This window comes from Canis lupus, chromosome 24, assembly GCF_003254725.2.
Source record: "Canis lupus dingo isolate Sandy chromosome 24, ASM325472v2, whole genome shotgun sequence".
Classification (NCBI taxonomy): domain Eukaryota; kingdom Metazoa; phylum Chordata; class Mammalia; order Carnivora; family Canidae; genus Canis; species Canis lupus.
The window spans coordinates 32,400,809-32,422,835 of record NC_064266.1 but is presented as its reverse complement, the minus strand read 5'-3'; the positions used below and the strand labels follow the sequence as shown (position 1 = coordinate 32,422,835).

Genomic DNA, 22,027 nt, shown 5'->3' with positions numbered 1-22,027 from the left:
GCAAGCATCTTGATTTACTAATGAAAACATAGAAGGTAAAATCATGACCTGGGAAGGTATCCTAAAGTTGTTCTATGTGGGTTCCTTTATAATTACATCATACAATCCCTCAATCAGCCATCCCAGAGCCTAGAAGCAGTTGCTGTTCTGACGTGTATACCTGCACCGCTGGTACTCAAGCCAGGTGTCCAGAAACCTCCATGTGCCTCAGATGTGGGCACCTATAGGCTTTAGTTCCTTCTCTGGGTGCTGGGTGATGACTGCCAGTGAGTGACACTCTGCACCACTGCTGGGTGGGTGGGGTCTGCTCCTGTGGGGCAGTTACAAGCGGCCCTACTCCCATCCTGGCCGTCCCACTCTGGTGTACACACCTTCTATAGACTTCACTCTTTGGGTTGCTCTTCCAGCCAAACCCTCCACCAAGTCAAGCCCACCCTTTGCTCTGCCCCACCTCCCTCAGACACAAGAAGGCCTCCTGGGAGACAAGACAGAGTTTGCAGCACTTTTAATGCACAAAGGAAAAGGTGATAGGCTGGCGGGGTAACCAGCCTTCCTTCCACATACAGAGCTCAAGTCCAGATAGAGCCCAATTGGAAAATAAGTTATGGTTCACAGGGACGGAGAGCCAAGCTTGGCAGGAAACGCCATTCTCTTGTCAGCCAAGGAAGGGTGGATTCCATTTTCTGGAGACGAAAGGATAGGCGTAAATGTTTCTAACATCTAGCAGATACCGGCCTTCAGCTAAGAAGGTAGAGTGGGCTAAGCCAGGCCTTCCGGCAAGGGGAGTAAAGCCAGGCAGTGCCCAGGGACCAGCCTATTCCCAGGGGGGTCAGGCAGGGCCGCCGGCAAGAGAACACCTGCGCTTGGCACGATGGTCAACATTCATTCTAATCACACAGTCTGTCCTGCCCTTGATCCTTACAGCTTCCCCCAGACTCCTTGGTGCCTCAGAGAAAGCCAGCGACACACGATTCTGTGGTTCTCAACGGGTTTCTGACTATCAGCCCCTAACTGGTTCTTTCCAGCTCCTCTTGGGCTCCACTGCTTCTGTCTCCGTCTGGCCGACCCCAGCCACCCACCTGGTTTCAGAGCACATTCACTTTCGCCAGCTCTGTGGCCTGGTGTGCCTGCAGCACTGCCAAAGCCTCCTCCACCTGTGGGATGTGAGTGTTGGAGGCGGGTTAGGGCAGCTGCCCAGCAGGGTCCCAGCAGAGCCCTAGCCTCCTGCTGCCTAACCCTGCTAGGTGCTAGAAGTCCCCTCCCTCCATAGCGTTGCTGCTTGCTAGCGCCCCTGACAGAAACCCCACGGCCACCTTCTCAAGACCGATGTATGCTGCTGGACAGCTGGGAGCATCTCAACCCGATACTCAGAACACAGCTCCTTGAACCCAACTCTCGTGGCACGGAGCTGCAGAGAGGGAATCTGGAAGGGCTGAAACAGCCAACGCCAAGGCCTTCTCCCACTCAAAGACCCAGCAAGTACTGGCCAGCATTCGCCAAAAGGTAAACGTCCAAGCCACAGTGCACTGGCTCATCTAGGAGAGGTCCTGGTGACGAGCCCTCCTGGCCTCGCAGGGCGCCCTGCCACCCAGGCCCCAGCCCACCTTGGCATTGAGGGACTCTGGGGACTCCAGCATGAGCAGAAGCTCCGAGTTGTCGATCTCTAGCAGCATGCCTGTGATCTTGCCGGCCAGCTGGGTGTGGGTGTTGTAGATCAGGGGGTACAGACGCTCACCTGTACGGAACACCTGGCCGATATCCCAGCAGCCCGGGGTGGGGGTGGGGGTTACTGTGGAAAGGAGGGCTGAGGCATCTGGGGGGTCGTCCCAGAACTGCTCCTTCTAGGCTGTGTCCCTTGGCCTCACTGAGAGCCTCTTTCTGTTAAGTACGCAGAGCAAACTCTGCTTCAGAGCTAATTTGAAGAATCAAATTTGATGTTCTACATGAAGTAACGTATACAGAGTCTGACACAAACTCGGTGTTTAAAGACAACTCTTGTTCATTTTGCAAGAAATAGTTCCACCATACACACTGAGATTCTAACCAAGACAGGCTAATGCTGAACTAGACTTTTTTGGGGCCGGAGGCAGGGGAGCCACATATGTAAGACGAATTCACCTACCCCCATCAGGCACTTCTAGTGACAGGGTCTAGCATGGGTGGTCAGCCCACTTCGGCAATGTAAGGAGGGTCTAGCCAGGCTGGGGGGCTGGGGTGGCTTGAGTGGGAGGGGTTTTCCCAAAGAAAGTGAAGGGGTTTACAGGGAACTGCTAACAGAGCCTTCTGCCTCCATTAAGCCCATGCAGAATTTCCTGGGAAGTGGCGAGACCCCAAATGAGCTGAGGAAACAGGGTGGTGGCAATGAGGGGCCTTCAGAGAAGTTCTGGAAATCTTGGCGGCCACAAAGGAAGGAACCTGCCAACCAGGAGCAAACCTGTTCATTCACTGGACAGTTAGTGGCATCCTCTGGCAGGGCCTGCCATAGACACTGGGCTCGGGGTGAATGACAGGAAACTCGCAGCCCAGCGGGGAGCGTGTATTTGCCCACGGCACATTTATTTCTTGCCTTCTCCCTGCAGTGGGCGCTGGGAGGTGGACCCCATGGGGTGACAGCCTCTTCCTGTTCAGGAGGTGAGGATCTGCAACATCCAGCGGCAGAACCCAAGACCACATCCCCTTACTCCCAGCCCCAGATCTCCCCACAGCTGAGATCTCTCGAGCCTGTCAGGGGCTCTGAACAGCTCTGCTGTCCTGACCAGTGTTTTAATACAAGAGACGGAGGGAGGCCGAGAGAGCAGAGGCGACCCGAGCAAGGTCACCCACCAGGTTGGTCAGCGGCAAAGCTGGACCTTGTCCGCCGGGCTGATCTCCACCCAGACTTTTACCCACCGGGCTGGCCAACTCTCAGCACCCCACTTCTGGCTCCAAAGTAGGGGGACCAGCCACTCACCAATCATCTGCTTTTGCTCGTGCAGCGGTGCAGCAGCCAGCATGGACGCGGTCAGGGGCTCCTGTCCCAGGATGCGCACGGCAGGCTCCTGGACCTGCACATGGGGCCGGGGACACATCCCTTAGCCACCACAGACAGGCAGGGCCCCAAAACACTTACCCTGTCAGGTGAGCATAGGCCCCCCAGAAGGCTCTGGAAGAGGGGGCAGGGGGCAAAGTATGGACAATTGGGTGGGATCACATCCCTAGCAGGGGTACAGTGGGCCAGACACGCTCTAATTCAGATGCCTTCTGTGGTGCCAAGAACCTATAAAAAGGCCCCTGCCTGAACGTTGCCAAATGAAAGTCACACGTTACTCTTCACTTTGTGCCAAGTACTGCACTTTTTATCATGTAGCTTTATGGCCACATCCCCAGCATATCTCTGACCTTTCCACATTATGGTAACTTTAAAAGCATTTGGCTGCTTAAAGACTTCTCCTGTTCCTTTCTGCAAAGAAGAGTTTGAAGTATACACACTGAAATTCTAGACGGGATATAATGATGCCAAGTTTGAGACTTGGACAGGGGGAGGGGAGATAAATACATAACTTTTTAACTTAATTACAGTAGATATTTTCAATTTTATATATTAATCATATCCCTTCAATATTTAGCATATTTCTAGAATATTTTTCCATGCTGCTCACTGCTGAATACTAAAAAAAAAAAAAAAAAAAAAAAAAAAATCCAGATTAATTTTGCTAATAACCCAGGCAGAGCAAATCAATAATTAATAAACCAAATGTGATCTTGGCCCTTAGCCTCCTTCTGTTAGTAAGGGTGATTGTTTCTTGATTGTACACGTCAGTAAGTGAAACTTCACAGATCAAGAAAAGAAAAAACAAGGTCCCAGAGAGGGCCAATGCCATAGCCACAATTCTGAGCCAAGCCCCCTGGAGCCCAGACTAGAGGGCAGTCAGGCCGGCCTTACCCCATGGTTGTGTGTCGCTGAGGGATATCTGTGTGTCAGGAGAGGCCCACCTGGTGTAGAATATCCCACCCCGCTGGCTCCTGTGGTCTGGGTACCAATGTTGGCTGTAAGAGATAAGCAGGGGAATTGGGGCCTGACAGCGATCTAAAGCCACAAAGCCTAAAGATGAACATTCACATGGAATCCCAGCGCCAGCTGTGAGGCTGGCACACACATGTACAAACATCTGCCGAATGAAGAGGTGTGTGCCTTACGGCCCAAATCTACCACCTTGTTCACGGCTGCTACAGTGCTTGCTAAGGTTCTAAGCTGAGGCTAAGCCCCGGCATGTGCAATCTCATACACCTGCACGACAAGATGGGAGCACTCTTTGCATCCCTAAAGAAGAGGTGATCACCCTACAACCCAGCAATTGCACTGCTGGGGATTTACCCCAAAGATACAGATGCAGTGAAACGCCGGGACACCGGCACCCCGATGTTTCTAGCAGCAATGTCCACAATAGCCAAACTGTGGAAGGAGCCTCGGTGTCCATCAAAAGATGAATGGATAAAGAAGACGTGGTTTATGTATACAATGGAATATTCCTCAGCCATTAGAAACGACAAATACCCACCATTTGCTTCAACGTGGAGGCACCTGGAGGGTATTGTGCTGAGTGAAATAAGTCAATCGGAGAAGGACAAACAGTGTATGGTCTCATTCATTTGGGGAATATAAAAATTAGTGAAAGGGAATAAAGGGGAAGGAGAGAAAATGAACGAAAATATCAGAGAGGGTGACAAAACAGGAGAGACTCCTAACTCTGGGAAATGAACAAGGGGTAGTAGAAGGGGAAGTGGGGCAGGGGGTTGGGGTGACTGGGTGATGGGCACTGAGGGGGGCACTTGGCGGGATGAGCACTGAGTGTTATGCTATATGTTGGCAAATTGAACTCCAATAAATAAAAATAAAAATAAATAAAAAAAAAATTTTTTAAAAAGAAGAGATGATCAGACCCAGTAGTTAGCAAGGCCACAGAGCGAGCTGGCCACAGGAACAGGGTCGGTGGGACTCTAGGGTCCGCACACTAACTGCTATGCCATGCAGCCTCCAAAGTCAGCTCTGCTCTCCAAGAGGGCAAAGGACAAGGTCACGGTGGAGGCCAGTACTGACCCTCCCCCCGCCCCCACCTGTGCCAACCCAGCACCAAGCCCCTGCCCCACCCTCCTCACACACCCATTCCTCTTGGCCCCGCCCACACTCACCCACTCTTTGGGTGTGGGGCACCGGGGGTGGCACCTGGGTAGAGGCCTGCCTGACACTGCTGACCTGGGCCGGGGGGCGCCGCGACATGGCTGGTGGCCGGACCACTGAGGCAGCTGGAGGGTAGGTGGCTTGTGGCACAGAGAACATGGAGAGAAAGGTTGGCGGGGCAGGGGCAGGGCGATCCGAGTGGCACACTGCACCCTGAAGGTGCCAGGGGGAGACAGGGAATGGCGAGGGGGAACTCGAACGTTCTCAGCAAAAAGATGAGTGCGTTCACCTAGTCAGGCAGACCCAGACTCCAGGGAAGGGGAACGTGTGGAAATCTACAGTTACAAAGCCAACTTGTTTCCACCCAGAGCCCCAGGAGGCACAGGTGCCATGATCACCCCACTGGGCCCCCAGGACGCTTCAAGTCAGGGCAAGCTCCGCTCCTGGAGGGGGTGTCCATCAGCAAGCGGGCCACAGGGGTGCCTCCTGACGGTCACAGAGCAGACAAGCCTTGGGAGCTAACCTGGAGAACGGCGACCCGCGCAAGCCTTTTGCCAGTTTGGCACTGCTTGGTGCTTTCTATACGCCTCATTCAGAAGAGGAAACTGGAGGTGAAGTGACCCCCACCCCCGAGTTAAGACCCGAGAAGCAGCAGAGCCAGGCTCGCCCCCAAAGCCTCTGTTCGCAGCCCCAGGCTGCACACTGCCCCAGGGGCCCGCCCACCTGCCACCTGCCAGGCTGAGGATTCAGAGTGGGGGGCACTCACAGGAGGGTCTCGGAGGCGGGGCCGTCCACCTGGGGGTGGGCTGCATGGGGAGGCCGGAGGCATAGTACGCAGCCTGGGCCGGAGGCTGTGAGGGAGAAGGCCAGCTGCTGGGGTCCGCAGCAGGTGAGAAAGCCACCCCCTCCCGGACTCCCCTGCCGGAATTCCACTGCCCCCTCTAGGGACCAGTGTGAGGCCCCACGAGCTGGGATGAAGCCCCCGCTGCCCAGCTCAGGCTGTCTGTCCGTCAGCCCTGAACCCTCCAGGGTCTCAGGTTCAATCCTTGCCCCTCAGCAGAGCCGGCAGCCCGAGAGTGGCATCAAATGGGCACACGCCTGCTCGGACCTGTGCCAGCCAAAGCTCCTGCTAAAGGGAGCAGGTGCATCCATCCCAGGAGTGGCCCAGGGCCGACACCTTCCTACTTCCTCCAAGTCCTGGGAGCTCCCTTCCCAAGCTGTGCTCCTCAGAACATGACCCCCGGCAGAGAGGCTGGCGGGCAGCCCACAAGCCAGGGCCCTGCAAGCTGCGGAAATGCCACTCGCTCTCTGCTGGTTTGGGGAAGTCGTCATGCATCCCGGCATGCTAGGCCAGAACGGTGTGTGCAGGAGGTGCACGACAGCATCGAAAGCCAGGCTGGGGCAGCCCGGGGGGCTCAGCGGCTTAGCGCCGCCTTCAGCCCAGGGCCTGATCCTAGAGACCCAGGATCGAGTCCCACGTCGGGCTCCTGGCATGGAGCCTGCTTCTCCCTCTGCCTGTGTCTCTGCCTCTCTCTCTCTCTTTCTCTCTCTCTCTCTCTCTCGACTAAATAAATAAAATCGTAAAAAAAAAAAAAAAAAAAAAAAAAAGCTAGGCTCCTTTCATTTAATGCATTATTTCTTCAAATTCTTTTGACCAAAAAAAAAAAAAAAAAAAAATTCTTTTGACCAGAGAGAGTTGTTTTTGTTTGTTTGTTTGTTTGTTTTTTAGCATAACACAAATACCTCCCTGGTGGGGAAGGGCTGTCTGACAGCCACACTCTTACCCCTCCTTTTACAGCTGGGGTTAAAACGGCCTGCCTGTTGGGGCACCTGGGTGGCTCAATGGTTGAGCATCTACCTTCGGCTCAGGTTGCAATCCCAGGGTCCTGGGATCAAGTCCTGCATCAGGCTCCCCATGGGGAGACTGCTTCTCCCTCTGCCTGTGTCTCTGCCTCTTTCTCTGTGTCTCTCATGAATAAGTAAAATCTTAAAAAATAAAAACAAAAAAAATTTTTAAAAGGCGGCCTGTCAAGTTTCCAGCAGAAACACGCCAAGAACCCACATCTCCCCGTGAAGCTGTCCTCCCGCTCTGCCTGGCTGTCAGGGAAGGAGTGTGGGAGGGTGCAGGCAGGTCATCACCTGGGGCACAGAGGGCAAGAAGTAGCTGGTGGGCTGGTGGAAGGAGCCCAAGAGGGGGCCGCCCAGGGCCCGCACAGTAGAGAGGCGCTGCATGTACTGGTTGGTCAAGATGGCCTTCCGCTCCTCTTTGCGCTGGGCCAGTGCCACGTACAGAGGCTTGGTGCCCAAAATGCGCCCATTCATCTCTGTCACGGCCTTTGTCGCCTCTTCTGGAGAGGAAAAACACACAAAGCCAAACCCCTTGCTGTGGCCACCCTCTGTCATCACCTAAAAGCAAGACAAGACAAGGGCTGCTGGGGGTAGGGAAGGAAGACTCCTGGGCGCTGTGCTCCCCATCTCTCCCTCCTGCCCCACTTCTGGGGGCCCAGCCTGGCACTGAGCAGGTCCAGGAGAAACCGCCCACACCCAACATTGACTGAGGCCCACTGCATGCCAGATATGCCTTCTCACTTCATAGGTACCACCATCTGAACTGGGGCAGGGGGCACACCCCATTCCCACTTCACAGGCATCAGAAGTGGGGCTCAGCCAAGAGTGACTTGGCTGAGACCAGGCTACTAGCTAAGCGGGGGCTGCTCCCTGTTCAACAAGACATTCCCCAGAGTCCGTGGGAACAGCTGCATTTCAGGATTTTTATCTGTACATTTTCTTTCTTAAATGATTTTCCTAAGCTGTGATGGAAAGCTGCTTTAAATAGAATCGGCCTTCATCACACAGGCTATGATGAAGTAAGGGGACAGTTTCAGGATGGTTAAAGATCTAAGAACAGGGCAGGGTTCTTTAGCCAGAACCATAATCTTAAACACTTCATTTGAGGTCGCTGTAATGAAAATTTGCATTTTGACTACTCTCTTTTTTAAACTACCCATACGATTCTTTGGCTCATTTGAGAATTAGAGAAAAAAAATACTCCTAAGGATTTGTTTCCTAGAGATTCCAATTAAAAGGTAGATTTGTGTGGAATATAAAAAGGATTTAAATTTATATTTTTGGTGCCTATCAATTTAGTCTATCAATTTCCTCTGTGGTAGAAATAAAAATCCTTATTACAACTAAAAAAAAAATAAAGTGACTTGTCCAGGGTCACCCAGCCTGTGGACACACATCAGCCAGGATTCAAACCCAATGTAGTGTTCTGGAAAACATCCACTGCCTCTACAAGGCACTGAGCCAAGCTCTTTAGGAGTCTGGGCAAGAGGTTCTTAGCTTTGTAATCTAAATAACCTTTTTTATTTTGGAATAACTTTATGTATAGAAAAGTTGCAAAAAATAATATGGAGTGACTGTCAGCCAGCTCATCCCAATGTGAACAAGGTGTATGTGTCAAAACTACGACGTTTCCATTGGGACAATACTATTAATTATTAGCCACAATACCATTAACTGAACTGCAGGTCTCATTCAGCTTTCACTAATTTTTCTAATATTATTTTTCTCTTCCAGGATTCAATCCACATTGCATTTATGGTTCATAATCTTTTTTGGGGTCAAGACACTGGCCTGGCTCACACATTTGGATTTGAACTGACATACTTTTTAAATCTGCTCTAGTAAGAGTTTATGTTCTGGGGCGTCTGGGTGGCTCAGTGGGTTAAGCATCTTCCTTCAGCTTAGGTCATGATCCCAGAGTCCTGGAATCAAGTCCTGCATTGGGCTCCCTGCTCAGTGGGGAGCCTGCTTCTCCTCCTTCTGCCTGCTGTTCCACCTACCCATGTTCTCTCATTCTGTCAAATAAAATCTTTAAAAAAAAAGAGCTCATGTTCTATCTACATCACTGATTTTCAAACTGCACTTTGCTACCCATTCACAAGGGGGCCTAAGAGTTCACAGATCCCCTCAAGGAGGCCAGTGGATAGAAGTCAGGGGGTCTGTGAATTCAGATGGGAAAAAACAATGGCCTCTTTGTAGTCACAATAGAAGGGACTGCTGATGTGAAAACAGACGACAAAAATAGGGGAGTCTTGCCTGTGCTTGCGATTTTGTCAGAAGAAAATATTTTCCTATCACGTTAATTACTGCTGCCCTCAAAATATCATTTATGCTAATCGCTATGTCCCTAGATCATATAGCTGGATACAACAATGAAGCACCTACTGCTGTCACCTAAGTATTTTGATAATTATGTTTCCACATAGTTGTTTTTCTGTAATCCTCTGAATTTTCTTTTATGAGTTGAAAAATATTCTCGGAAGGAATCTATAGGCTTTCATCAGCCCAATTTTCTTGGCACAAAAGTATTGTCTGAACAAGTTAATGAGAACTTCTGTTAGGTAGTAAATAATGATAAAATACATTTATGCAGCTTACTATGAATGTGATAGCATTATTAGCATTTTCTATGCCTTAACTTGCTTTCATAATCACTGTATTTTATACACAAGCAAAATCATATAAATATGTAAGCTTACATAAAATCCGCACTTTATAACCTAATTGATCAATTAACAAGACAGTAACACAACTCTGAGTGACCCAGCTTTTTACAATTCCCTTCACTCAAGGGGTCCTCAAGGAGGTTGGCGAATCTCCAGAAACCAGACACAATGTGTAAATAATAAGATCACTATTTCACAACTTATTATGAGCAGGTGCTATACATGCAGGCTCTTTGGTGCTCAGGATACCTCTACGGTAGGGAATGTTGCTCCCATTTTACAGATGGGTAAAGAGAATCCAAAAGGCAAAGTCACTTCCCTCAGATTCTATAGCAAGTTAATGTAGGACTGGGACCTAGTTCTAACTAATTTCAACATCCCAGTTTTCAACCACAATACTACATAAAATATAGATTTGCTGGGAAAGAGGGCCTACAGCTTTTTTATGATGCTTAAGCAAATTTACTGAGGTTTATTTACATGTCCTATAGCTCCATCGTAATTTTTTCAAAGGTCCTTAATTCAAAAATTGTTAGAGCCTTTTCCCTAAACACCAGGCTTCTTGAAGGACATTTAAAACTGGATTCAGGGATGCCTGGGTGGCTCAGCGGTTATGTGTCTGCCTTTAGCTCAGGGCATGATCCTGGGGTCCCGAGATTGAGTCCCACATCGGGTTCCCTGCATGGAGCCTGCTCCTCCCTCTGCCTGTGTCTCTGCCTCTCTGTATGTGCCTCTCATGAATAAATAAATCTTAAAAAAAAAAAAAGCAAAAAAAAAAAAAACCCAAAGTGGATTCAAGGGACACCTGGGTGGCTCAGTGGTTGAGCATCTGCCCTCAGCTCAGGGTGTGATCCTAGGGTCCCAGAATCAAGTCCCACATCAGGCTCCCTGCATGGAGCCTGCTTCTCCTCCCTCTGCCTATGTCTCTGCCTCTCTCTGTGTGTCTCTTGTGAATAAATAAGTAAAAAAAAAAAAAAAACGGATTCAAGGGTACCTGGGTGGCTCAGTTGGTTAAGCGTCTGCCTTCAGCTCAGGTCATGATCCCAGAGTCCTGGGATTAAGCTCCGAGTCATTGGGCTCCCTACCCTGTGGGGAGCCTACTTCTCCCTCTGCCTGCCCTTCTCTCTGCCTGTCTCTCCCACTGCTTGTGATCTCCCTGCCAAATAAAATCTTAAAAAAAATTTAAAAATAAAAAACATAAAATTGGATTAATAGGCAAAAGAACTTCTAGACCACTTCCCAAGAGCAACCATCACATCACATCACATGTGCTGGTCTCCAGCCCTACCACTCACACTGATGTCTTTGAAAACTTCCTCATTCCCATCTGCAGCTTCCTACCTGCTCACAGCTAAGCCAAATGCTTCTGCCATTGCCACTTCTTTTTTTTTTTTTAAACAGACTTTTATTTTTTTTTATTTTTATTTATTTATGATAGGCACACAGTGAGAGAGAGAGAGGCAGAGACACAGGCAGAGGGAGAAGCAGGCTCCACGCACCGGGAGCCCAACGTGGGATTCGATCCCGGATCTCCAGGATCGCGCCCTGGGCCAAAGGCAGGCGCTAAACCGCTGCGCCACCCAGGGATCCCTGCCATTGCCACTTCTTCTTTTTTTTTTTTTTTTTTATTCATGATAGGCACACAGTGAGAGAGAGAGAGGCAGAGACACAGGCAGAGGGAGAAGCAGGCTCCATGCACCGGGAGCCTGATGTGGGATTCGATCCCGGATCTCCAGGATCGCGCCCTGGGCCAAAGGCAGGCGCCAAACCGCTGCGCCACCCAGGGATCCCCATTGCCACTTCTTACAGGAAGCCCTCCTTCCTGTTCTCCTGAGCTACCGCAGCTCTGCCTCCAATACTCCCACTACACTACACAAACACCTAACAATAAACTGGAGTTGGTGATGTATCAGACTTCTCCACTTGACTATAAGCTACTCAAAGGCAAGAACCACATCTAACTGTTGTTCTATGCTTCCCAGAGGGCCTGGTAGGGCAGAAGGTACTTAAGCATGGCATGAGTGAACACAGGGTGATCTGAAAATCACCTGAGGAGCTTTTAAAATAAAATGCCCAGGCCCTACTCTGAGATTGTCATTTGATTTGTCTGACCCAGGTGCCTATCTTTAAGAGCTTCCAGGGGATTTTTTAAACATTTTATTTATTTATTAATGAGAGACACAGAGAGAGGTAGAGACATAGGCAGTTCAGAAGACACTGGTGAGAGGTCACAGAGCTACTGAGTAGAACTGCCAATCATCACATTTCAGGTCTAAGTGGGCAGGGCACATGGTACGTGCTAAGTAAAAGGGGAAGAACCCAACCCTCTCATTTTCCAAATGGGGAAACTGAGGTCCAGAAGACACCAAAAGTTAGTGGGCATTCTGAGACATGAATTTCTAGAATCTGGCATACAGTAGGCACTCAATAAATGCTTGTTGAATGAACCAAGGTTACAGTGACCCCTGATGAGTCGAGCTGTGTGGCTAGGACTGGACTTCCAGACTCTGCCCCTCCAGAGCAGACAAGGCTGCAGATGGACACCAAGCTCCAGTGAGGGTGGGGTGGGGTTAGACATAGCCTTCCAAATTCTAAAAGGAGTAGCTCAGCTCCAACTCCCTGGAAGCCACGAGGGAGAGAGGGGTGTGCAGGCAGCAGAAGGACAGGAGGTGCAGTCTCTCTAGCCCCGTAGGTGCCCTCAGCCCTTACCTTAGCACTGGTGATCACTCCGTAGGGAGAAAACTCTTTTCTCAGCTTTTCGTCATCGATGGAGTCATCCAGGTTCTTAACATACAGATTCACACCCTAGAAAGAAAGGTTATTTCTGGGTGTGTCCCCCCCTATTCCAAGCCCCAGGCTGCCTTGTGTCGGGGGCCATCGGGGGCCATCAGGGGCCTGGAAGCCCTGGCCACCAAGCCTGCTGTTTCCAGTCTTGCATGGCACCCATGCCCCCATCACTCAGCATGCCCATCACCTGGAAGCTGCAGCCCCCCAAAACCTCTAAAGCCAAGTTCCCAGAAGTGGGATTGCTGGAGGGAGGCTTCACATCCAGTCCCCTCCCCTCCAGACACTCTCACACAGCAGCAGCTGTCACCGGGGATCTGTCACCTGGTAACGGGTCAGCCGATCCTGCTTCAGCTGCTCAAACCTGCGCTTCAGCTCACTCTGCCGTTCTACCCGCTTCTGGGCCCGGCCCACGTACAGCAGCCGCCCGCTCACCTCCTTCCCATTCATGTCCATCACAGCCTGGGCAAGGAAGGGGCCAGAGTCCTCAGTAACCACCACCCCCCGCCGCCACGTGGCCCTGGCCTCTCAGTCCTAGCGTCCAGGCCTCAAGGGGGCCAACTGCAACCTAGGCCAGTCTTGTTCGCTGAGAAGAATTAGTACCAGGATGAAGCCCACAAAATCTCAGAGTAAGCCATAGATTTAAAAAATCTGGGGGCACCTGGGTGGCTCAGTGATTGAGCAGCCACCTTTGACTCAGGTCATGATCCCGGGATCCTGGAATCGAGTCCCACATCAGGCTCCTTACAGGGAGCCTGCTTTCCCTCTGCCTGTGTCTCTCTCTGTCTCATGAATAAATAAAAATCTTAAAAAAATAAAAAATTTGATGGAAGCTCTATTTTAAAAAATTGAAATAAGCAAAGTTTCCCATATTTCACATTTAGGTTCTTAACTCCCTGATTATCTAAGCAAGCAGAATTCTTTCAAAATGGCACAAGTGCATAATTAACAGCCTTCACTTCATGTTGGATTTCACAGCAGAAAGATTCTGTTTTGCTAACTATGAGGGCTTTCATTTTTAAGAAACATGCCTTAACCCTTTTTCCTTTTTCATTTCTTCAGTTAGCTGCCCTAAGACTGCCACATTCTAAATTATCAGTGGCTGTGAATGCACAAAACCCTACATCTTCTACAAGATGTGCAACTTCTCTTAATGCACGTGAACTGAATTTAGATGGACTTACCTGAAAAAAAAAATCGGCAAACGGTAGACTTGTGTATCAGCTCAATAGTCAGGAGTAGACACTAGCATTGATGAGGAGAAATGTTTGAAAGGGGACTTTTTAAAGTAAGCTCTATGTCCAAACATGGGGCTTAAACTAAGGGGGAACTGACTTTTTATGCAGTCAACTAGTTGGTTTAAATATTTTCATATAATGGTGCTTCCCTACCTAAATATGCAAATCCATGTAAATAAACTCTCAGGCCCCAAGAACTGCTATTTCTACAACAGTCTTAAAAGATCACTGCCTGGGTTTTCTATTCTGTTCCATTGATCTATGTGTCTGTTTTTGTGCTAGTACCATACTGTTTTGATGACTACAGTTTTGATTATTCAGCCACAAAAAAGAATGAAAGCTTGCCATTTCAAGGACACGGATGGAGCTAGAAAATATAATGCTAAGCAAAATAGTTAGAGAAAGATGAAGATCACATGATTTAATTCCGTAATGTAGGTGGAGTTTAAGAAAACAAATGAGAGAAGGGGGAAAAAAGAGAGGGAGGCAAACCAAGAAACAGACATTTCATTGTAGAGAACTGATGGTTAGCAGAGGGGAGGGGGTGGGGTAGGTGAAATAGGTTAGTTAACACAGTGTAATATTAGTTTCAGGTGTACAATATAGTGATTCAACACTTCCATACAACAGCAGGTGCTCATCAAGTGCAATCCTCAATCCCCATCACCTATTTAACAAGAGTTCATTCTTTTTTGAGTAATATTCCAATGTGTATAAGTATATATACACACACACACATATGCATGCACACACACCCCACATCTTCTTTATCCATTTGTCACTTGATGGACATTTTGGGCTGATTCCACAATTTGGCTATTGTAAGTAATGTGGTTATAAACATCAAGGTGTGTTGGAATTGTTGAATGACTATATTGTACACTTGAAACTAATACAACACTGTAAAACAAATTTACACTCCAGAAAGTAAACAAGTCATTACCGAAGTAATGTAAGTAAGACCTTGGAGTCTATGGACCTCTGAAGCTTCACCCACCTACTCCAACTCATCATTTCACAGTTGAGAAAACCAAAGCCTAGCGAGAGGGTGGGATTTGTCCAATGATACATAACAGGTCATCTTTTCAAAGGGGCCATTCACTTAAGAGCAAAACTTCATAGTCAGAAAGAGCTGGTTCTATCCCAGTGTTGCCTCTTACCAGCTATAACCTTGTGACACCTGGTAATAACTGTTGAGTCCACCCTAGGGGAGCAGAGAGGAGAGTGTATGCAGCGATTAGCACAGTGCTTGGCTCGTGATAAGCGCTCTGTGAGAAGTGGCTGCTATCAAGAAGGCACTGGGTCAGATTTCTAGTCAGAATCCACAGTGAGCTGAAATCCCCCATGTCCAATGGTCTTAAGGGGGCAGCAGCTTGGGAAAGAGCTTTAGGGTGGGAAGCCAAATGGGAAAACATTACTCGAGCTCTGTCACCATGAGACCTTGTTCCATTCACTTGTTCAGCCAATAAGTATCCGGTACCTACTGGCAGGTGCAACACTAGAGACTTAGCAGTGAAACGAGATCCAGTCTCTACCCTCAGTCCTATACATGGAGATCTGTGTTACTGATGGAAAGAGGCAGAGGGGCACCTCACCAGAAGCATGAGGACTGGAGAGGCTTCTTGGAGGAGGGAAAGTATAAGCAGAAACCCACAGGGTAAGCAATAAGTAGTCTAAAGCCACACTGTCCAACATGGTGATCACTAGCCACATGTAGCTATTGAGCACTTGGAATATGGCTTGTCTGAGTTGACATGTGCTAGGAGCACCAGATTTCAAAGAATTAATACTGAAAGAGGGGAATGTAAAATATCTCAATTTTTATATTGAGTACACATTAGAGGGATTTCAGTATGTTAAGTTGAATGAAACATTATTAAAATAGGGTTTTTTTTACCCTTTTTAATGTGACTATGTTAAATCTCACATGTGGCTCCCATTATATTTCTATTGGGCAGTGCTAATCTAAAGAGCAAGAGAAGGGAAAGGTTTTGAGAAACAGCATCTGCAAAGACCCGAGAGCAAAGAAAAACCTAGCACTTCCCCTCCCCAGCCTCAATCCCCATCAATTCAAGAAGAGGGCAGTGGCTATCTCAGATGCCCCTCTACCTCCCATGTGTGGCAAGAATCTATGAAAAGCAGTCAGTCCTAGGGCTTGGAAGCAACCAAAGGAGGCTAAAACTTTCTGCCTTTGCCACAGGTGGGAAGGGCCCTGAATGGTGTGGGCCCAGGCTGGGGAGTGACATTCTTCTTTTCTATGGCAGCTGGAGCCCTCTGTTCCTGATCTCCTTTCTTCCTAGTGCTGGCATGGTACTCCTCCGTGAAACAGAGCCGTGGGGAGACTCCTACCTTCTGGGCTTCCTCATGCTTCTGAAAGTTGACAAAGCCGAAGCCCCGAGAGTGGCCGCTGTCATCCCTCATCACCTTCACACTCAGCATCTTTCCTGGGAAGGGCCAACCTGGCTCAAAGGGGAGTTTGGGAGGCCCCAAGATGTGCCCTTCCCTTCCCCCCCAGTATGGCTTTAGACTCCTCAGTGCTTCCCCCAACTCCTCAGGAAGCCCAGAAAGGCCCCTCCTCCCAGCCCAACCTGGGGAGAGAAGACAAAGTGATCCCCACTTCCCTTGGGGAATACGCCCACCAAACCGGGAGAAGAGGTCCTGCAGGCCCTGCTCATCCACATCCACATGGAGGTTCTTCACATAAATGTTGGTGAATTCCATGGCCCGAGCTCCCAGCTCCGCTTCCCGCTCCCGTCGAGACTTGAAATGGCCCACGAAGCTGTGGACACAGGACGGGGTAGGCAGCTGCCAGCCATCAGCCACCCCCATCCCACCCAGCAACCTGGGTCACTTGGGTCAATTGCGGCCAGCCTCTAAGGCCCCTGTATCCCTCATCAGGAGACTGGGCAGGGCAAGACTCTTTAGATGGAACACTTCCAAGGCCAGATCACTTCCAACAGCCAGGATTCTATGTTCTGGCATAGGTTAAGAAGATTTCATTCATTCCTGTGACACATGCACAGGAACTCCTATATACAGCTGAGTGCACAGGAGAGAAGGGCAAGAGTGAACTGGACAGTCATACAGATGAGGACCTGAATTCTCACTCTGCAGTTGCCTAGCGGTGTGACCCTGGGCAAGTTACTTAACCTCTCTGAGCCTCAGTGTTCATTCCTATAAAACTGTGGATTAAGGGTGCCTGGCTGGCTCAGTCAGTGGAGCGGGTGACCCTTGGCCTCAGGGCAGTAAGTTCAAGCCCCATTTTTTTTACTTAAAAAAACAACAACAACAACAAAAAAAAAAAACGGAGATGAAACTCCAATCACAGGCATTTGCTTATTCATTTAACAGGTCCTAGATGTACCAGGGAAGCAGTGGTGAGAGAATCAGACATGATCCACACCAGAGTTACTATGGGGAGAAAGCAGGGACTGAAAACTATTAAATTTTCAAAATCATAATTTCCAAGTTCATGTACACACATCTAGGAGAATATCCTAGATTAAGAAGAAAACATAAGAAAGACTCGATGGTGTCTATCACACACTTAGCGCAAACAAGTCATAGCTGGCACTAAAAATTAAAGAACACAGAACGGCAAAGATGAACCCGGCGATCCGTAGCTAACAAAGATCACATCCTTCTGAGAACAGAGGAAGGCCCGCCAAGGCTCAGCTTCGTTGATTGGAGCCTCCCCTGAGATGCTCTGGACAACGTATTCTCATTGCGTCCATCTTCCAGCTCAGAGCCTCCTTCCTTCCCTCCGTGGTGCTGAGCTTGGGGCTGGCGGTCCAGGCGCAGATTCCAAAGTCGGGGAGGAGAATGGCCAGAGCGGATTCTCTCCAGCATCTGCAGCTCGGCTGGCTCACCCGAGAAGCCAGAGGGGGTGGCGAACTCACACGTGTGAAGATAGCAGGCTACGCTCGGGCCTGATTCCCTTCCTGCCCCCAAAAACCCCATGAAAACACAAATGGTTTAAGAACAAAATTCATGGCCAAGCCAAGAAGGCTGGAAAACAGACAAAAATCACAATCCAGTGGTGACCTGGCCGTCAGCTGTTCCCACTGGAATTTCGAAATCCCCTTATAGCTCAGAGCAATCCCCTTGGGAATATCAGCAGCCCCATTCTTGCACAGGGAAAGGGAGCTCCTGAGGGCAGTCACGCGGCCAGCAGAGTTCTGGCTGCGGCTCTGTGCCTCTGTGCCTGGTGCCCGTGAGTGGTGACGGGCAGCCCTGTCCCCTGGCAGGGCGGTGCCCACGCCCCACCACTCACACTTTTCGATCATTCAGCAGCATCCCGTTCATGGTGGTGATGGCCTGCTGCGCGGCTTCGTGGGTCTCAAAGTGGACAAAGCCAAAGCCTCGGGAGCCGTGATCGTCACACACCACCTGGGTCACAGGGGAAAATGACAAGGTGGAAGGGGCGGGCACCCAACAGAGGGTTTGGGTACAAGAGAATGGCCAGGTTAAGGAATGACTATGGTCTCAGGGCTTACTCTGTGCCCCACACAGGGTCCCTCCACACTCAGCTCTAGCCCCAGGTCTTCCATCCAGATTTAATCACGGGGATCCCTGGGTGGCTCAGTGGTTTAGCACCTGCCTTTGGCCCGGGGCATGATCCTGGGATCCTGGGATCGAGTCCCACATTAGGCTCCCTGCATGGAGCCTGCTTCTCCGTCTGCCTGTATCTCTGCCTCTCTCTCTCTCATAAATTAAATATTTAAAAAAAAATCATGTTGACCAGGGCCCCACTCCAGGCCAAGCAGTGGCTAAGGGGGTCACATATTTATCTGGTCCTATTTGCTATTAGAGCCCCTCCAGGCAATTCTCAACCTCTGAGCCCCAGCTGCCTGATTGGGGTAAAATGGGAATAAATGACTCATCCAAGGTCACTAGCCATCAAAGTTTCTGATTATTCTAACTATCACTTAGATGATAAATGGAGGTGGGAGGGCAGGTGGCCTTTCAGTGTTGTGAAGATGACTAGACTTAACATACATGCACAACAAGCCTAGAAGGTAGTTCTACCACTGTCCCCTTTTAGAGGAAGCCGAGGTATGGATAGGTTACACAGCTGGCCCGAGGTCACACTGCTAGGATGTGGAAGAGGCAGGATTTGAACCCTGGATGGTCAGCAGTAAAGTCCTATATCTGACCGACTGTGTTGTGCTGACTCTTTGCTCAGCAGCTGGCTGGACTATACAGGTCTAGCACTCTTCCCATCATGCTACAGAAACCTTTTCCAGGCAGCCACATGGTATTGTTCTCTATCCTGAGCTTCTGACTACATGGCTCACTAGGCTTTCCCTCCAGAGCCCAATTTCCAGCTTTTCCCAAAAGTCTCACTGTCTCCAACCAGCAGCCTGAGAGCTCCTGAGGTAGGCCGCACACTGTGTGTGCCTTGTATCTGACCTGGGCCACAACCACAACGGGTCCTCATGAGGCCTTGGAGACTCGCCCGAGTCACATCCAGCCTTCTGTCCAATTCTCAGTGGCCCAGAGGAAGCCTCAAGGCTTGACTGCCCTAATGGCCTTAATTAGCAGCCTTCCCGTACCCATCCATGCCTTTATCCTGTCATTTCCACTGTCCTCTCTCCCTGAATCTGGTCTCACAACTTGCTTTGGCCAACAGAATGCAGCGGACACAGAACTGCGCAGCCAAACAGAGCCTGGATGCCAACTGCAGAACTAGGAGCTAAATAAAGGCTTCGTGTTGACGGCCTCTAAGTTTTGGTGTTGCTTATGCAGCAAGAGCTGACTGATACACAGGTGACTTCTGATGGATCCTTCCAGAGAACTGGAATAACTACCTGCCCCCCAACCCCCGGAGCTGCATGGATCAGACGTATGGGCTGTGAAGCGAGGCTCTGCTTGGGATCCCTCTGCCACACAAATATTTATTTGACACAGCCCCTCCCCGGCAAGAGGACACACCCACCTTGCAAGAGAGAATGTTCCCAAAGGTGGAGAAGGTGTCATACAAGGCCTTGTTGTCAATGGAGTCCTCCAGGTTCTTGATGAAGATGTTGCCAACGCCCGACTTGCGCAGTCCTGGGTCTCGCTGGGACCACATGATGCGGATGGGCTGGCCTTTGATCACTTCAAAGTTCATCGTGTCCAGTGCCCGCTCCGCTGGATGGGAAGAGGAGAGAAAGAAGCAAGTAAGGGTATTTCTTTCCCTGAGCCCTGAGATGCTTCACTGGGAGGGAAAAAAGGGGGAAAGAAAGTGTCACTGTCTGGGTCTGACTTGAGAGAAGAGCCTGAAGCCTCGGGGGCAGACACGAAGAAAGAATGAATGTGCATGGCCCTCCACCCACCTTCCCACTGGGGTCTCATGTAGCTTCTCACAACAGCCATGGGAGCATGGATTCCTATCCCCCCTTCACAAAGTAAAAACTGAGGCTCAGAAAGAGGGAAGGGTCAGTGGTGGGGCAAGGTCTTCTGCAGTTTTGAAAGCACACAGAGGAGATGAAAATGGAATGGAGGGCCCAGAAGACAAAGAATTGCACCAGTTAGGGAGGAAAAAAAAAAAAAAATCAAAGCTCAGAGGTGCCAGGAGGCAGCGTTGAGATTCAATCCCAAGTATTAGGGCTTTGGGGGAAGAACACCTCTCTGAGCTTATTTCTTCACCCGTGAAGTGGGGATGATGAGACTATACTACCCTATCTCCATGTCTTACTATCTACCTCCAGGTGCTTGGACAGGCTGAAAATTAAATATGTAAGGCGCCTTATACTTTGTGCTTGGCACACAATGGGAGTTTAGTAAATGGTAGTGTGTCTGCATACAGCAGCCTATGCCCATCCCCCTGCCACTGCAATAGCCTGTTCCCTCCCAGCTAAGAGGAAAAGTCCTTTCTCTTCCCCAGAGCTCAATTTGTCTCATCTGTGAAGTCTGGCAAAAGGTCAGAGGTGCAGGGCTTGGCAGAAGAGGTTAGAGGCAGTGGTGGGTGAAGCAAAGAAGCCTCTCTGGAATCCAGCGCAGTCACCTGCTGGGAAACAGGGAGAACCACCCCAGCAAATCCTCTTTTAGGAAACCTTCCCACCCACCCAGGAGACCCAGAGTAAGAGTGGCGTTGTTTGGATTTGGCCGGAGCAGCCCTTTTGTTTTTTTTCTGGAGTTTTACGCCTCAGTGTTATAGTTGCCATTATTTTTCTCAAGTTTGCATTTATCGAGCCCTTACGATGCACCCAAGGATACTGGAGATGCTCTAGACATAGCTCACTCCTTCCACGCTCTTGGGGAATAAGCCTTAGATAGCCCCACTGCACAGGCGGAGAGGAGGTGCGGAGTGCGAACCCTTGCCAAGCTCACACCCTGGTGGCAAAACCCGGTGCGCTCCATCTTTATCCTCTCCACCTCAAAGAAAGTGGGGCCATAACCACCCGGCAAGCTCTAGGCAATCCTGGTTTCAGGGCCTGGAGTGGAGGAGACTTTGGGTGCAAACTCAGGTCTGCAGCCGGGAAAGGTGCGAGCCCGAGGCCCAGCTCTGGCGGCTTCTCCACTCATCACCCGCATCCTCACAGGTGCGTGGACTCTCTCGTCCTCCCCAGGGCTCTGTAAGGCAGGTACCACCCCGTTTTTCAGACAGGCAGCTGGAACTCAGAATGGCTGAGTAATTGCTCAAAGCCACGCAGCTGCGGGCTTGCTAATCCCGAGGTCGGCCTGACCCCAAGGCCCTGTCTTCACTGAGCCTGAGTATTTCGCCTCTGTAAAACGCAGCACCAGAAAACACACAGTAGGCGCACACCTATTGCTCGTTCCTGTCTCAGGGGCTTCTCGGGGGCAGGGCCTGTATCTCTGGGCCTCAGTTTCCCTGGCTGCAAAATGAGAGATGCAGGAGCAGCCGGAGATGCCGGCGGGGCCCGAGCTGCTGTGGGTGGGTGGGGGCGTCGCGGCGGCGTCCGTCGGTGCGTCCGTCCGTCCGTCGTCCGTCCCCCGCCCCCGCCCCGGGGCTCACCGTCCGCCGGCTGCTGGAAGTTGATGTAGGCGTAGCCCAGCGAGCGGCGGGTGGCCACGTCGCGGCACACGCGGATGGACAGGATGGGGCCGGCAGGCGAGAACTTCTCGTACAGCATGGCCTCGGTCACGTCGGGGTGCAGGTCGCCCACGTAGAGCGAGGCGAGCGGGAAGCCCGGGCCGCTGGCGTTCATGGTGGGAACCCAGGCGCGGCGCCGGGGCCCTGCCCCCCGAGCGGCCGCCCCTCCCTTTAGCCCCCGCCCCGCGCCCACCTGGGACCCCTCAGGCGCTCCCGGAGCCCCAGGTGGGGCCGCCCGACCCCGCCCCCCGCGGGGACGCGGGTGGAGACTGCGCGAGGCTCGTTCCAAAGGCTC

At 50.6% G+C, this 22,027-nt stretch overlaps 1 protein-coding gene across 3 annotated transcripts; it reads right to left on the bottom strand.

Moving 5' to 3' along the window:
* Positions 1–547: 547 nt before the first annotated feature.
* On the bottom strand, positions 548–21,887 carry PABPC1L (poly(A) binding protein cytoplasmic 1 like). 3 transcript variants are annotated; one of them, XM_025470186.3, is made up of 15 exons: positions 21,655–21,887; positions 19,633–19,826; positions 17,968–18,083; positions 16,334–16,473; positions 16,044–16,138; positions 12,781–12,918; positions 12,382–12,477; positions 7,298–7,564; positions 5,925–6,009; positions 5,170–5,298; positions 3,923–4,026; positions 2,951–3,044; positions 1,605–1,735; positions 1,080–1,154; positions 548–683 (listed from the first exon to the last, which is right to left on the bottom strand). In XM_025470186.3, the coding sequence occupies exons 1-14, from the start codon at positions 21,845–21,847 to the stop codon at positions 1,086–1,088; spliced, it is 1,851 nt and encodes a 616-aa protein (XP_025325971.1). In that variant the 5' UTR covers positions 21,848–21,887; the 3' UTR covers positions 548–683; positions 1,080–1,085. The 3 variants fall into 3 exon arrangements, with proteins under 3 accessions (XP_025325971.1, XP_048956303.1, XP_035561318.1); XM_035705425.2 differs by lacking the exons at positions 548–683; positions 1,080–1,154; positions 1,605–1,735; ... (2 more) ...; positions 5,170–5,298; positions 5,925–6,009 and having other exon boundaries at positions 7,192–7,506; XM_049100346.1 differs by lacking the exons at positions 548–683; positions 1,080–1,154; positions 1,605–1,735; ... (2 more) ...; positions 5,170–5,298; positions 5,925–6,009 and having other exon boundaries at positions 7,186–7,506; positions 16,044–16,473.
* Positions 21,888–22,027: the final 140 nt, after the last annotated feature.